Genomic DNA, 15,003 nt, shown 5'->3' with positions numbered 1-15,003 from the left:
CTTATCCTAAGAAATAGATGTAGAAGTCTCTGCATCATGTATATAAACTATATGCATTATTTATTTAACACTATATAACAAAATAAGAAACATTTAAACACATTTTGATGTAGGCAGTGATATTAACATTTACTGCTGCACGTCCCTAGTGGTTCATGGTATCTGGTATCAAAGAGAGTAGTAAATGTGTTTAATCCCTCCCCTTCCTTTGTGACCAAGTGTTTATAGTGATAATGGGATGCAATGTTATACAATGGCATGTGAGAAAGAGCATGTAGTGATAGGACAAGGGATAATGGCTTTAAACTGGAAGAGAGTAGATTCAGATTAGATATTAGGAATTTTTTTTTTTCACTTTGAAGGTGGTAGAACACCAGAACAGGTTGCCCAGAGAAGTTATGGATGACCCATCCCTGGAAATGTTCAAGGCCAGGGTGGGTGGGGCTTTGACCAACCTGGTCTAGTGGAATGTGTCCTTCCCCATGGTAGGGGGGTTGGAACTGTATGATCGTTAAGGTCCCTTCCAACCCAAACGATTCTATGATTCCATGATTCTATAATACAGAGTAAATCATGCAAAGATTGACCAGAAGAAGGAATTAGACTTGACAGAACTCATACATATAAGAGCAAAAGTAAGCGTGTCCAGAGCCATCATACCCTGCCTGCACAGCTGATAAAAAAAAAAAAAGGAACCTAAAGAGCAATTGACTCACATTTTTCATGATTCACACCTATAGATGAACACACAGTTTGCAAGCGATCAAAAAGGTACTCTTTGCCTGGGCTTTAAAATGCAAGACCAGAAATGTAAATTCATGCTGTTTACCCCAGGTTATTGAACAACCAGTGCTCAGCTAAAGCTTTTTTTTGAAGAAGGAATTCATACCTGAACCCCAGATGTCAAAGACATGTAAAGTCTACCACCTTCCTTAGTAATGTATTTGATGATTCTTGCTGGGATCATAATCTGACACTAAATTATTAAAACATCGATGAGTCCTGCTTATCAAAGAATCCACATGACTTTGTGCTGAGACCCTGACCTGGCCATCATTTACTTTTCCTTCAACATTTGTGACACACACAACTCTATCAGCAGTAACTTCCCATTCTTTTCCAGCACATAAACAAGAAGGTGGCAGAGCTTTGGGCCACAGCTCAACTTTTGCTCACCACAGAATGACAGGAGTTGCGCAAAATACCCTTATTTTAAGCCTCAGAAATTGTGGCATTTTTTGTTTAATAATGTGGCAAGATTGAATTTTAAGTCTTTGAATTTGCAGGAACAGTACATAGTAATTTCTGAAAAAAAAAAAAAAAACCAGTAACCACATCTTTGGGGTCTGCTTCAGCTCCACAGTTTCTGGTCAACGGGGCAACAAGCCATTTCAATTGGCAACTTCCACCTCATAACATCCACCTTGAAACTGGTCTGAAATTTTGAGCTGGGAGGTTGGTCCTTCCCATATGATAAGCAAGACCAGATGGAGAAATGTTGGAACATTATTTTCTTGCACACTCTCCTGTGCAATGTTTTTCTTTGAAAATTTTCCTGAGCCCTTTGAGGTAAGAGAAATATTTGTATGATATTATGTGCTGCCCTAGCCTGAACAAGATAAAAAATTTTATATTTAATTTAAGCAGGTAAGGGGAAGAACCCTCTCAGTAGGTGACTGGTCCTTTCCCTACTGCTTTCTCATGCAATTTTCAGGTCAAGTTGACTGCAGAAAGTATGTGATTTTGTCTTTTTCTCTGGCAAATTCTCATGAACCAGATTATCCAGTTTTCTATCCTGCTTTCCAATAGCTTGCCTTTGCTGCAACACCTTTTCTGATTATATCTGTTCATCCTGCATTTCCCCTCCCCCTTTCCAAGTGAAATTTCACCAAGGGTTTTGCTAATGAAGTTGAATCTTTCATCATGTAACAGAGATGCAGATCACCAGCAGGTATGCTCATACAAAGAATCTTTATCTTCTCTCCTTCAGAAAGGTGTAGGCAGCATCACTGTATCTGTGCCACAAACAAACCTGCAGGCTAGAGAGCACTACAACCTTCATTATACGCTCCTGTTCCATGTCTAAAGTGCCGTGGGGCTAATCTCTAAATTCAGCAAGGTCAGCTTGGTGCTTTCTAGTAAACCTTATGCTGCTAATCTCTTATGGTTTGTCATTTATCATATTTCACCATGGACACCACAGAGAAGAGGTCCTGGACCAATTGAATTTAATAGAGTTTCAGCCACTGGCCTGAGCTGTGACATTTTAAAAAACATTTTCTGCATTTTAGAAAACAGTAAGTTTTATTTTAAAATGCATATTCTTTCCGCAATCTGACAATTAATAGTCAGATTGATTTTTCACTTAGAGTAATCATATATTCCCTCCCACCCAACTGCCAATAACAAAGAAGACATCCTCAAAAACTGAGCGTGATTAATTTCCAGTCTCAGAATTTGAAGAGGCCAGGCTTGTTAATTGAAGATACTCAGAAAAGCATGACCAACCTTGATAAGATTATAAGAATTATCATAAAATGGCAATTTTTAAATTGCAAGTGCACTAAATACATTAACTACTTTTTTGCAAGCAACCCAAGTTTGCACTGCTGGGCTGTGACTAACGATATGCAAAGCATGTTTCTCTGAATGTGGTTTTTTTTCTTTCTCCACATGGGGTTGTAGTTTAACTTTTTTCAGTAAAGCAATTCTTTTTTCTTAGCTAACTTTTCAGAATAAGAATACTTCTGTTTAAATGTTAAATGAAAAGCAAATTAAGTACTATGAATTATAGCTTAATATGGTAATAGTAATATCTACAACTTTTAGTAATTTTTTAAATCCCAGATATTATATTATTAATCCTCTAAGCATTATTAGACAGTAAGTAAGTGTTATCTCTATTTAAAAAGCACAGAAACTAAGTCAGAAATGTGAAACCGAAGTGTAGAAATAATTTACCTTGAGGGATATTCCAGCTCAACAACTTATGCCTTTCTCCTAGGGGACAAACATAACACTAATTCTGGAAAAAAAAAAAATGTCTGAAATGTCCTTGTCTTTATGCCTTTGAATGGTCCAGTTTATCAATAGTGGGTAAAGTTACACTGAGGCATAAACATTGCAGGGTCTTCAAAACTGGAACAAAGCACACTTTGCCTTATTCAGCTAAATACTTGCAAAGGACTGCAAGAAATCTGCACAATGCTGCATAAAGCAATATGGAGCATTCATATAAGCTTTTCAACTCAAAGTCCAACAGCTGTGGCCCCATTTGGTCACCGAGGCACCTAGTGCCAGTTCAAATGCCCAGCACAGGGTTGCATCCGTGGCGCAGGTCCTACAGGACATTCTCATCCCAGCAGCAAAGCAGCTGGAGTCTGGGCAAGAAAACTGCAAAGCTCAGATGGTGCTACACACCTAAGACACCTCCAAGGAGTTTTCTTCTGGGCAAGCTAGGGCAGGCCACAGCCACAGCAGCCCCAAGAGTTAGGCTGTTCAGAAAGCTGCAACACTGCAAGTATCCTTCTCGTTAAAAATGTAACAGGAATTATTTCTCACTGTGTTTTGGATTTCCCCCTGTAATTTTAGCTACAGCACTACAAGCCCATCCCTGCATTTTATAAGGATCAATTTAATACCTCTATGATGGTCACATAAGACTGAGATGGAGTAACCTGCAGATATTAAAGAGGGTTAGATCTCTTATAATGTTTCAGGATGGTTGATAAAGACATACATTTCTCTTGAGCTGGTTTATACCTGAACAAGAGATGGGATCTGTCTCAGGTGACATGGACTCTGTTCTCATCTCTGGATAAGTCATACTTAGAGCCACAAAGTTATTTCAGTCCTTGTGGTTTTACCCCTTAGTTTCTTCTACTGCAGTTCCCCATCTTTTAAAAGCTGCAATCTGAGTATATTTAGGTTTTATGTGTCCTTACTGACACTTGCCTAATGTTATCAAAATACTCTGTTCTGTTACACTGAGAATGACAGAGGGTCGTGGGAAGTAGAGTCTCAAGTACTTTGAGCATTCATTTGTCTAAAAGTCCAAAATAATGACACACACTTCAGGCCATACCTTTGAGCAACTGGTTTGAATGTAGAAATGGTGACTGGTAAGTTCAGCTCATTTTGATAAATAAAAATGGCAGGAATAATTTAAAAATCTGTCAAGGTTACACTTTTATGTGAAACATTATCACAGTGAAAGCTCTCTGCAGCAAACTGATACAGAGCACGTGTTAAATTAACCTAAATTGTTCTCTTAAACTCTGTATATCAAGAAGATCTTATGAGCTTCAGAGCCATCAGAGTAAACTGACAAATTTTGTCATAGCTTCTCCAAAACACTGTAATGATAAGGCCAGGTCTTACCAACCAGGTATATCTGAATAATCATTCCCCAGTTGTGGTATGCACAGAAAAATCCAGGGGAACAAGTGCTGCAAAAGAAACAGGAGGTATCACTTTCTTAGTTTTTACCTCCCATCAGTGATTTTTCTGTACTGATTTCTCCGGTGAAAAATGTGTATAATAAAATTGTGAAGTGCTGCTCTATTGATTCAAAATGCCACTATATTATACTTTCTTTCTGCATAAGGCAGGTAAAGTAATATTACAGCTGCCTTCTTGTGATGGCTACATTATCAATGCACTAAGCAAATAATATGAGATTGTCATATTTCCCTTATTCTGCAGTGCTAGAATACTATTTTTATCATCTGAGAATGAGAAAAGACAGATCAACATTTTCCTCTTTCCAAGAGGATTACTCCATCAACTCTAAAGCAGTATAAAGGACATATAGAGGATTTTAAACATAAAATTATCTAAAATGTTTAAAAACATAAAAATCTTGAATCTCGGTAAAGTAAGTAACTACATTTATTTTCATTCCTGATCATCAGAAGAGCTATTGAAGGTGCAAATATTAAGAGACAGGTATTTTTTACATTTTCAAACACAAAACCATGACCCTCGGGAATCCTCATATATTATCCAAAGAGGAGTATACACAAAGTCTTCAAGGACTGTAAGACTACCGAGCTCCATTGAGCCTGAAAGTCTTACAGTTCTTTAAAATAAAAGATACAATATGTACCAGAAGTATATGATCTTAGATCCCATGACAATTCATAAGAAAGCTGCATCTTTTAATTTAGCATGCTATCATCCACAGTAGGAGAGTTAAAATGTTAACTATTCATTGTTAATATATACAACTGGATTGCAGAGAAGACAGAAAAAAACAAAACAAAACAAAAATAAAGTTTTCCTGTTCCACATTGTTCCTCAAGATTCAAAAATGCTTCTCATATATTCTCATTAATTTAGCATCTTGGCTGAGGACAGTAGAGTGCAATGTATACTGCAAAACTGCCATCCAGATCGAGCTTGGAGTTGAATGCTAGAAAATTTCTTGAAATATCCCTTCCTTTGGACGTTATTCTCTTCATAATGTGCCTGCTGGTTTTCTCACCTGAACCGATTTTCAAACGGGGACAGCCCACTACTTTCAACAGTTACATTAAAATACCAGTAGTGCTTTACTGGCAGTTAGTGAAGTACCTACATAGGTACGGAAGAACCTCAAGACTGAGATTTATCGATGTACTTCATCCAGCTAGGTACTAATTCTAGAAAGAATTGGTTCCTACCGTTACAAATATGTTACTAACTAAAATAGTAAGGGCTGTTCTCTGACCTTGAGCATTGCACGTAGCTGTACAGATGCTACATAACACCTTACCCTGGGTTCCCTCTGTGCCCCTGTGGTGTCCCTGTGGCCCTAGACATTATTATGTGGGCATTTTTCAATTCAAAGTGTCTGAAGCAGCACTGGGGCTGTCTTGCAAGTCATCACAGTTATTCTTCCCCAGCATTAAATCAAAAAGTTGTACCTCACACTGCAGGGCCTTGTATGAGGGCATGCACAACTGTTAGAGGACCAAGAGGTTACCCAGACATCCCCTGCCCTGAGAAAACAATAAAACTCTTCACCCTTTAACCACGACCATCTGCCCTGGGGACCATTCCCCCAGGCAGGCATTTCCGAGCTGCAGCAGGCAAGGGAGTTCACGTGGACAAAATGATAATGACAGCACTAAGCTATACCTTGTGTTCAGCTACAATTACAACCAGTGACGCCTTTGCTTGGTCAATCATGCGCAGCACAAAGTACCAGAGCAGACATTTATAGTCACTATAAGGGAGGGAGGAACTCACCAGACATTAAGTGGTAAATGAGTTTTTCAGTTTTACCTTGTTATCTCTCCTGACCTTCGCCTTAACTGTGTCATCCTTTCAATGTTTTCATGCAAAATGAGGCCCAATGTGAGCAACTTACTCTAAGTCCAGGAACAATGCCTGGACATCTTGGGTCTGCAGCAAGCAGTCCTGTTGGTGGCACATGTCTGACAGCCCTCAATTATCGCTCCTCTATTTTCCTCTTCTAGATTTTCTACCTTTTCACTGTCAGTTTTGTACCTCTTTTTTTCCCTTCCTCCTCTCTCTTTTCTTCTCTTAGAGAAGCAACTGTAAAGCTCCACATGGAAGAAAGAAACAGATTTGCTCACTCATCTGGTTACCACATTTCACATTGTGGGAAACAGCACCGTGTTTTTCACACACTAAGCACTTTACGCATGACTATAATTAATTAGAAAATTCCTTCTGTTGTAGGCTTTACACAGTGATTATCATACTACCACAGCGACTATCATACTACCACAGCAGGATTTTCCCAGCTGCTGCAGACAGTGAGCCACACCAGAGGGAATAACGTGCTCCCCCCTCTCCTGGCATCAGCACTTCTGCTTCAACAGTGGGTCTCTCTTTCAGCCAGTCAAACAACCAGAAACTGGAGCAAGAAACACAGGAGAAGTGGAGAGTTGGTATGAAATCAGCTATCATGCTATGAGAAAGCTCTTCCTCTTTGGCAAAAATTGCGATAATAATACTTCTCGCTAGACCACATGCCACCCACTGTCCTGTGGACAGTGACCTTTCCAGACACTGAGGTCAACATCTCTACAGCTTGATAGCTAAGATACAACAGTGTATTGTCCCACTTCCCAGGGATTAAATCCTGTATTGTTAACCCTTAAGGGAAGTTAAAACTTTGGTTTCAAGTTTTGGGGCTGTGGAGGAATAGCAAGTTTAATTCTTCTTACACTCATATGTTATTATTTCCCTTTACATATTCTTTTGGGTAAGTATATATATACTTTTTAAACTTTCTCAGCTTTAATACTAGATACTTTAAATTCTAGTGTCTTTCTATGCATCGCACAGAACAAGGCACAAGTTTATCAACTGAAAGTCACACTCAAAAAAGTCTTCAAAATATCCCTTCATTCTTAAAAAGAACTTGATTTTCTCTCACATGACTGAGTTCTTCAGATTCTTTTTTTCCTTTGTAATATGCCCCACTTCGAGCTACTGCAGGTAGACAGTAGCTCCTGGGGAAGGAACGTGCATTTTTTTTTTCTGTTATGCAGGTGCTACAGCTGAGTCTGAAAGCCAACAATTTAAAGACATTGGTAACAGACAGCATTGGAATTAATCTGCTACTGTATCATCAGAATAACAGCATTGTCTATTCTTAAAATCAGTGGTTATCCATTCTCAATAATCTACGTAGGCCAAAGCAACAGAAAAAATCCTAAAGTACCTGGTATACAGTGAAAAATTTCCAAGGAGAATAATATACCAATTAAGTCTTACATATCTTGTTTAATTGCTAATTGGGAGTAGGCTGAGAGAAGGCTGGTATTTAGTTGATTAAAACAGCTGCTTCAAACAAGCTTTTTGAACTTATCACAGAATCATTGCAACCTGAAATGGAAGGAATCCTGAAAGCACCTTGGAGCACATTCTGTAAATCCAGACTATGGCAGGTACCCCCTAATGGAGCTGTTTACTGCTTTCTCTTCCCCTTTCTCAGAAAATTTCAATAGAAAGAATAGTGCTTTAACATGTCCTCTAATTGAACGGCTACTGATTAGCTTCACAGCAATGGAGGAACTGCTGATTATGAGAAAGAAAATATGGTATACTATTTAGGAGACTGCTATATCTGAACACAGTAAGCTGCAAGGAGCAAAGATTACTGAGAGATGAACTGAGGGAAGTATGCTAGCTTCCTAAAAGCGTACAGTGTTTTACTGGCAAAAATGCTATGTCAGTGAATAAATTGTACTATTCAAATTGACGAACAAATTGTGATGCATACTTGATTTATTAAAAATCAGAAACATATGCTTTAGAAGTGTATAGATAAAAAGCAACAACTCTAATTTCTAAAATGTATATTCCCAAAATAATGCGATTATGTCAGAATCAAAATTGCTCACAGTTGGCAGAACATGTTTTCTGACTGTTTAGATATTACTTATCTCAAGACAGCTTGCAAGCAGTCACTTTTAAAGATAATTTAAGTATATAACTCTAGTTGTCCATGGAAATGTTCATGAAGCTATGACTTATATTAGAAAATAAGAAATTAATAAAAGCAAATTCACTATTTTAAAATAAGTTGGGAAGTTACAAAAAAAAATAAATTCTGAATACCAAAGATTTAATAATATACTTCCAGGCAACAAGGGAAAGTAATTATTTTTTATAATAATGCATAATTACAAAGAGTTTTATCTGAGAGGTTGCAAGGGTTCCTTTCCTCCCCAACAAAAAGATAATTCCTTTCCAAGAGATTATCTCTTCCACAAAGAATTCTCATTCTCAGCCCTGTACAGAACAGATAGGAACTTCTCTATGTTTAGTATTTTGACACAGAATCATAGAATGGTTTGGGTTGGAAGGGACCTTTAAAGGTCTTCTAGTCCAACCCCCCCGCAAGGAGCAGGGACATCTCCAACCAGATCAGGTTACTCAGAGCCTCATCCAACCTGGCCTTGAACGTTTCCAGGGATGGGGCATCCACCACCTCTCTCTGTTCCAGTGTCCCACCACATTCATCCTTACGTCTATTCTGTATCTACCCTCTTTTAGTTTAAAACTATTACTCTTTGTCCTATCCCAACAGGCCCTGCTGAAGTTTGTCCCCATCTTTCTTGTAGGCCCCCTTTAAGTACCAGAAGGCCACAACAAGGTCGCCCCAGAGCCTTCTCTTCTCCAGGCTGAACAGCCCCAACTCTCCCAGTCTGTCCTCATAGGAGAGGTGCTCCAGCCCTCTGATCATCTTTGTGGCCTTCCTCTCACCCTTTCCAACCAATCCATGTCTTTCCTGGATAGAGGGCTCCAGAGCTGAACACAGTACTCCAGGTAGGGTCTCATCAGAGTAGAGGGACAGAATCACCTCCCTTGATCTGCTAGCCACCCTTCTTTTGATGCAGCCCAGGACGTGGTTGACCTTCTGAGCTCCTGTGTTGGGTTTGTGTAGCGGTGGGGCTTACAGTGGCAGCTTCTGTAAGAAGCTTACCCTCTCCACACTCTGAGGGAGTAGGGGAAAGATAATAAAACAAAAGGCTCAAGGTTCAAGATTGAGTGTCCTGTCTTTTGTCTGTTGGGAAATAAAGTCTTTTCTCTCCTTTACACAGAAGTATATAGTCAATAGATTTATTTATCAGGTAAGGAAGACTTCTTGAGGCACCTTCCCTGGTACAAGAAGGTAGAAAAATAAGATTCTTGATGGATTTCTGAAAAATCTTACTTTGTAGTATCACAGGGAAATATCTAGGCATTTTAGGGACTGAGCTCATTGCTTTATTGCTCTTACACTCAGGATCAAACCTCTAAGTGTGCTGAAAGCCACAGCTGTTTTACAATGGAACAGAAATTAAAATGCATATCTCATACCAAGCAGATATATAGAAAAAAAAAATCTCCTTAATTCTCTTAGAAAACAGTTAGGTAGTGTCATCTCTGAAATAGATCAAAACCACTTTAGTTCTTAATACTATGAAAGATTTTGACCCTTAGAGCTGTGAACAGGTAGGCTGAGCGTGCCCTGTGCTGGCTGGGTGTTGAAGTCTCTCAAAATCAAGTGTCTGCATGAGAGCTAACTCCCTAAGCAGTGAAATCGCTTCTCTGACCTTTCTATCAGACAAGATTAAAGGGATATGGTGCAATCCACTGAGGAGAGGACTCTCACTTCTGTCTTTTTAATAAAATCCTACTCTAAAGATAATTTTCCCTGGAAAAAGGCAAGCCACTACAAGTGGTACTCATTTTCTCTACATTAGTTACCTATCATGAAGATCTCTACCACTGAGTGAGTCACCTTGGACTCCCCTTGCACTCAAAAGAGAGAAGTAAACTTTTGGGGGCTGCAATATCTCTCTACTATTGTAGACAGCTACTTTAGTCTTTAGAAGGGCTTTTCTTTCTCCTCAGATTAGAAATGGAGCCAAGTTGTATCAACCATATCATGTCCTCCCTGTACTAAACAGACGCCACGTACACAGGCTAAGAGATGTCATACAGCACATTAAAATACCTGTTGTATGGTCAGTGGAAGTCTGGATCCTAAGTCTTATGCACCCAAAAGCAAAGAAGCATCAATCCCAGGGAATAAACAGTTATACTCAGCTATCTTTGTACAAAGCTTGCTAAGAAATTATACTTAGTGAATTACTTCTTATCTCATAAAGAAATTGTGAACTTAAACAGAAGCCTGAGAGCAGTGATGAAAACTTCAAAACTACTGAATAGAAAGCTATAAAAGCATGAAGACAAAAAGTGACCAACATACTCAACAGCCACTGAAACAACTTCACTAAGATTTCTAGAGGCTGCTGAGGTGAGCAACCTAAATCATAGATTTAGTCCTACTGAATTATAGAAATTATACACCAGGAAAATTTAGGGTTGGAATAGCGACAGAGGCAAGCTGTAAATAACTTGGATGGTCCTTCTACTCTTCATGAAATGTCCTTCACTGACCACAGAGCAGGAAAATCTTTCTGAAAAAATCCAGTGGGAAAAAAAAACAACAGTAAGGGAATGCATCTGTGCACTATGGCTGTCATAAGGGAAACCTGGGATATTTCTAAAGATAGGTTGTGAACTCAGCACCTTCAGCAGATGTTATCTGTTGCAATACAGAACACCCTCATATTCAAGCCTATGGCTATGAATGATGCAAAATATCCCTATAAATTTTGAAAGACATTTAATAATTCATGTCAACATCTCAACCTTAGCACCTGAAAAATATCCATTTCTATAAGTGAGAAAATATCACAATTGAAAATAAAATCTAAATTATTAATTAAAAAATTAATGTTTAGAGACTGAAGGAGAGTGGGCACTTCTGTCTGAGAACAACATTGTAGTAGGCACTATTCAGTTTCTTTTTAGCACATTTAATGTAGTGTAATGTAGTGATAATAAAAATATTTTCAGGCTCACACTTACCAACAATTTCACTTGGTTCCTTGTTGTAAAGTTTTTTATTCCAGTACAGAAGTCTGAGAAAAGGAAAGGAGACCAGAACAACAAGGCAGATGCCAACAAACATATGCCCTGTGAAGGCTGCAAAATCCAATCCCTGGAAATAAAACCAAAAATCTATATTAAAAATCAGTTATTTTCCTGTATTACCTACAGGGAAACACATTCAACTATATGTACTTTGGAGGTCAATGATAAATATAAAGCAATAAAGTAAGTTTCAAGTACAGTATATGCTGTATTTAATCTGTTTCGAGGAGATGAGCCACATTACAATTTAATTCAGAGAACTAAAAAAAATAGTATTACCAGTTATTCTGAAATACATTTGGTGTTCCTGATGTGGATAGAAAAAAACAAAACAAAACAAAACAAAACAAACTGAGTCATTACCTTTCCTTTTCATTACTTAAATCACTGTAAATTTGTTTTAAATCACAATGAGTCTCAGAAACAGTTAAATTTTAATGGCCAGCTTTTGTTTTAAACTGATGACAACATGGATTTTTACAATAATTCCATCTGAACCAGGATTTCATCTAAATTCACAAATATTCTTCTACAATAAAATATTGTATGTCAATATTCTGTTTATTTTCCTGCCTGCTTAATAAATGGACACATCTCCTTACATTTTGCTTAATGAAGCCTTTTAGTGAAGGGGTTCTCAAAAAGGTTAGGCAGAATATATTGAAAAGCTGTTTTAAGCAGTAAGAATGAATAGTGACAACCCACCCTAAAACTCTGAAGTTAGCCATGCTTTGAGTAGGACATTGGACTAGACGACCTCCAGAGCCCATTTCAATTGAATTATTCCGTAATTCCATATTACACACACTGTAGTGGATCAGGGCTAGCCTTTGGACTGGGATTTTTCTGAAGCAGTTAAAACTAGCCTGTCCAAAGGAAGTTGCTCATGAAGCTCCAAGGGGCATCACATCCAAGTACTCTGGTAGCAAGGAACTGTCTTATATTCATGGAGCAGAGATTGTCTGAACTGGTGATCCCAGCAGAGCAGCTCTGTGACACTTGGAAGAAAGCATGGTCTAAGCCCTGGATGGCTCAGGTTGTCCAAACTGAATTTTCAGAGCATTCACTGATTTCCCAGAGACTCTAGAAAGCCATGAGATCTCCCTGTACCACACCTCTGTGTCTTCATAGTGACTTGCCTTTTACCAAATACCTGTGTGCTACCTACAGACCCTTCTGTAATGCCCGTGCAAATTAAAAACATCTTTCCATGCAGCATCAGCTGATATCATCTCCTGTGTGTTAAGACTATTAGGAACTTAGTACCTTAAATGTGTGCTCTTCTATATTGTATGCTACTAAAAGAATTTATGTGGAAATGTCCCAGCTGAAATGTCTCTGGTTCAAAAAAAAAAGGAAAAAAAAAATGTTTCTCTGTTGCACCACAGGGCACAATAAAAGCACACATGACACAAGAAATTGATTAAAGTCATAAAGAACTTTTGTAGCCAGATAAAGATTAGTGCTCTTTTGCAAAAAAAAAAAATCCATAGTTTGTAGGCAGTTAAATAAATCTCAAAATATAAGTATGCAAACCTAGGATTAGAATGAGCTTCATGAGCTAAAGAAAGTAATCCTTAGTTGCTATTTAATAGTAGATTCCTTGCCTCTTCTACTCTCCAGCTACTAGAAGGTGAAACTGTCTATCTATTCATTCACTGGCCTTTCATTATAATTCAGCTACTGCCATTTCTTTTCTGCAAGTACAAAGTAGACTCTTCAAGAATGGGAATAAGATTATTTTAAGTATCGGACAGAAAAACATACCACAAAGGAAAATAATATACTTTCATTCAGTTTGCCTACATAATAAGTCAGCCAGTCAAATGTCTGACATCTCTGCAAGAAAGACTTTACAAGTGAATTTTTATAAATGTTCAGAAAGATTGGCCTCTGGGCATCAAGTTGAGATTGAGAGCTACAGGAGATATTTCTATGAAGGATTAAATCAACATTCATAACTCGAGGAAATTTACAAATAACTATGAGAGAAAAAAAAATAAATTCTGCAAAGGCTCAGTGTTTGTAAGACCTGCCCCCAAAGTATATAAATTCCATATTCCCCATGTGCTTTTCCTTGATTATAGACATTTAAAATTGACAATAAATCTAATTTATGTGTAGGTTGCCTCTAAGATTATAGCCAAAAAGGAATAACAGAAAATTTTGGCCAGAAAAATCAGAATCCTTAAAAGCAAGCTGAACTGACCTTGGTTCAGAAATTTCTCGAGTATTGACAATGTACCCTTAAACAGTTCAGGAAGTATGGAAAATAATTATTCAGTTTTGTATGGCCTCTAAAACGACCTAAGGAAGGAAGCTGAAGGGAATGAGGCTGTAACAACACTGAAGCTGCACCAGCCAAAATAGCAATACCTAAATCTGACTGGAAAAAAAATGATCCCCTGGAAAATGAAGTCACTGGGAAACAGCTAGTTGAGGAGACATTAAGTTATTAGAGGTGGTTGGAATATACTCAACCCCAAATTACTAGAACCGGGAAAATTACTTTTGCATTCAAACTAGTCTTAAAAAGAGCAGTGGACATGAAGCTTTCTTAGGCTGGCAGCAACGTGCCCACTTCACAAAGAAGGATGCCAGCTACCAGGCAGAGTATGCCAGCAGAAATTCTCTGCAAAGTTACTCAGGTATAAAGCTAATTGCTAATGTATGAAATAAAAAAGACAAATAGGAGCTTGAAGATTCCTTGGAAACTCTCAACTTTAAATATGTGATGTCTCCATCGTATGCTAATGGAACTTGAATTTAAGGAAGTGTCTTATTGCAAACAAGCGCAAAGATTTACAAAGTCACTTGTTTCTATGTGTAGAATATCGTACAATTTTCAGAGCAAAACTATTGTGCTTTGTTACTAAAATGCCACAATGAGAAGCTTCTCAAACAAAAAATACAGCACAAGAAATGTGCCTTTTGAAACCCACAAAACTAATTTCTATATAAAAAGAAAAATCACATCAGCCTAGAAGGCAAACTAAAATGCAGATATTAATAAGGAAGTCTCATGTCTGACTGATAGTCAAAAGGAATTTAAAGGAGATGGACATCACAATACTTTAAAAAAAAAAATCAGGATTAACACAGCTTCGTGATGTAATTGCTGACATAGATGAGCCTTAAAAGTTATTTGGAGATTCCATCAGAAGAAAAGAAAAATTGTCTACTAGATTTTTTTGGCATCTTATCTGGGAGCTTACCCAAACTTTTCAAAGAGAGTAGCTGGGCTGAGATTCAAGATGTTGTTAAACTTCATAATATCACCCCATTGATGTTTCTTGTCTCTGAGATCCATGGGTGTCGTGGTTTTGTTTAGTAGGGGGGGGCCTAAGGTGGTAGCTTCTGTAGGAAACTGCTAGAAGTCGCTCCCCTTTCTTCAGGGCACTTGGCCAGGCCTAGGGCAGACCCACTGCTGGCCAAGGCCGAGCCGATTGGTAGCAGAATGTCTCATGATAACGCCTCTGCGATAACGTATTTAAGAATGGGAAAACAGAAAAAAAAAGAGAGGAGAGAAGATGTGAAGAAGCTGAGTGAGGGCAG

The 15,003-nt window shown here is 38.1% G+C and overlaps 1 protein-coding gene across 2 annotated transcripts in view; it reads right to left on the bottom strand.

Annotated features, from left to right (window-relative positions):
• Positions 1-15,003, bottom strand: part of OCA2 (OCA2 melanosomal transmembrane protein) — a 175,915-nt gene that overhangs the window by 89,460 nt on the left and 71,452 nt on the right. For both annotated transcript variants that reach the window (XM_086740677.1, XM_086740684.1), the window contains exon 14: positions 11,383-11,515. In XM_086740677.1, the coding sequence (XP_086596803.1) occupies positions 11,383-11,515 (133 nt within the window). The remainder of the gene's footprint in view (positions 1-11,382; positions 11,516-15,003) is intronic.

The sequence above is a fragment of the Chlamydotis macqueenii genome, chromosome 1, assembly GCF_036417535.1.
Source record: "Chlamydotis macqueenii isolate bChlMac1 chromosome 1, bChlMac1.mat, whole genome shotgun sequence".
In the NCBI taxonomy this organism is placed as follows: domain Eukaryota; kingdom Metazoa; phylum Chordata; class Aves; order Otidiformes; family Otididae; genus Chlamydotis; species Chlamydotis macqueenii.
Note: the sequence above shows the minus strand (reverse complement) of the source record. Positions and strands in the feature narration are given on the sequence as shown.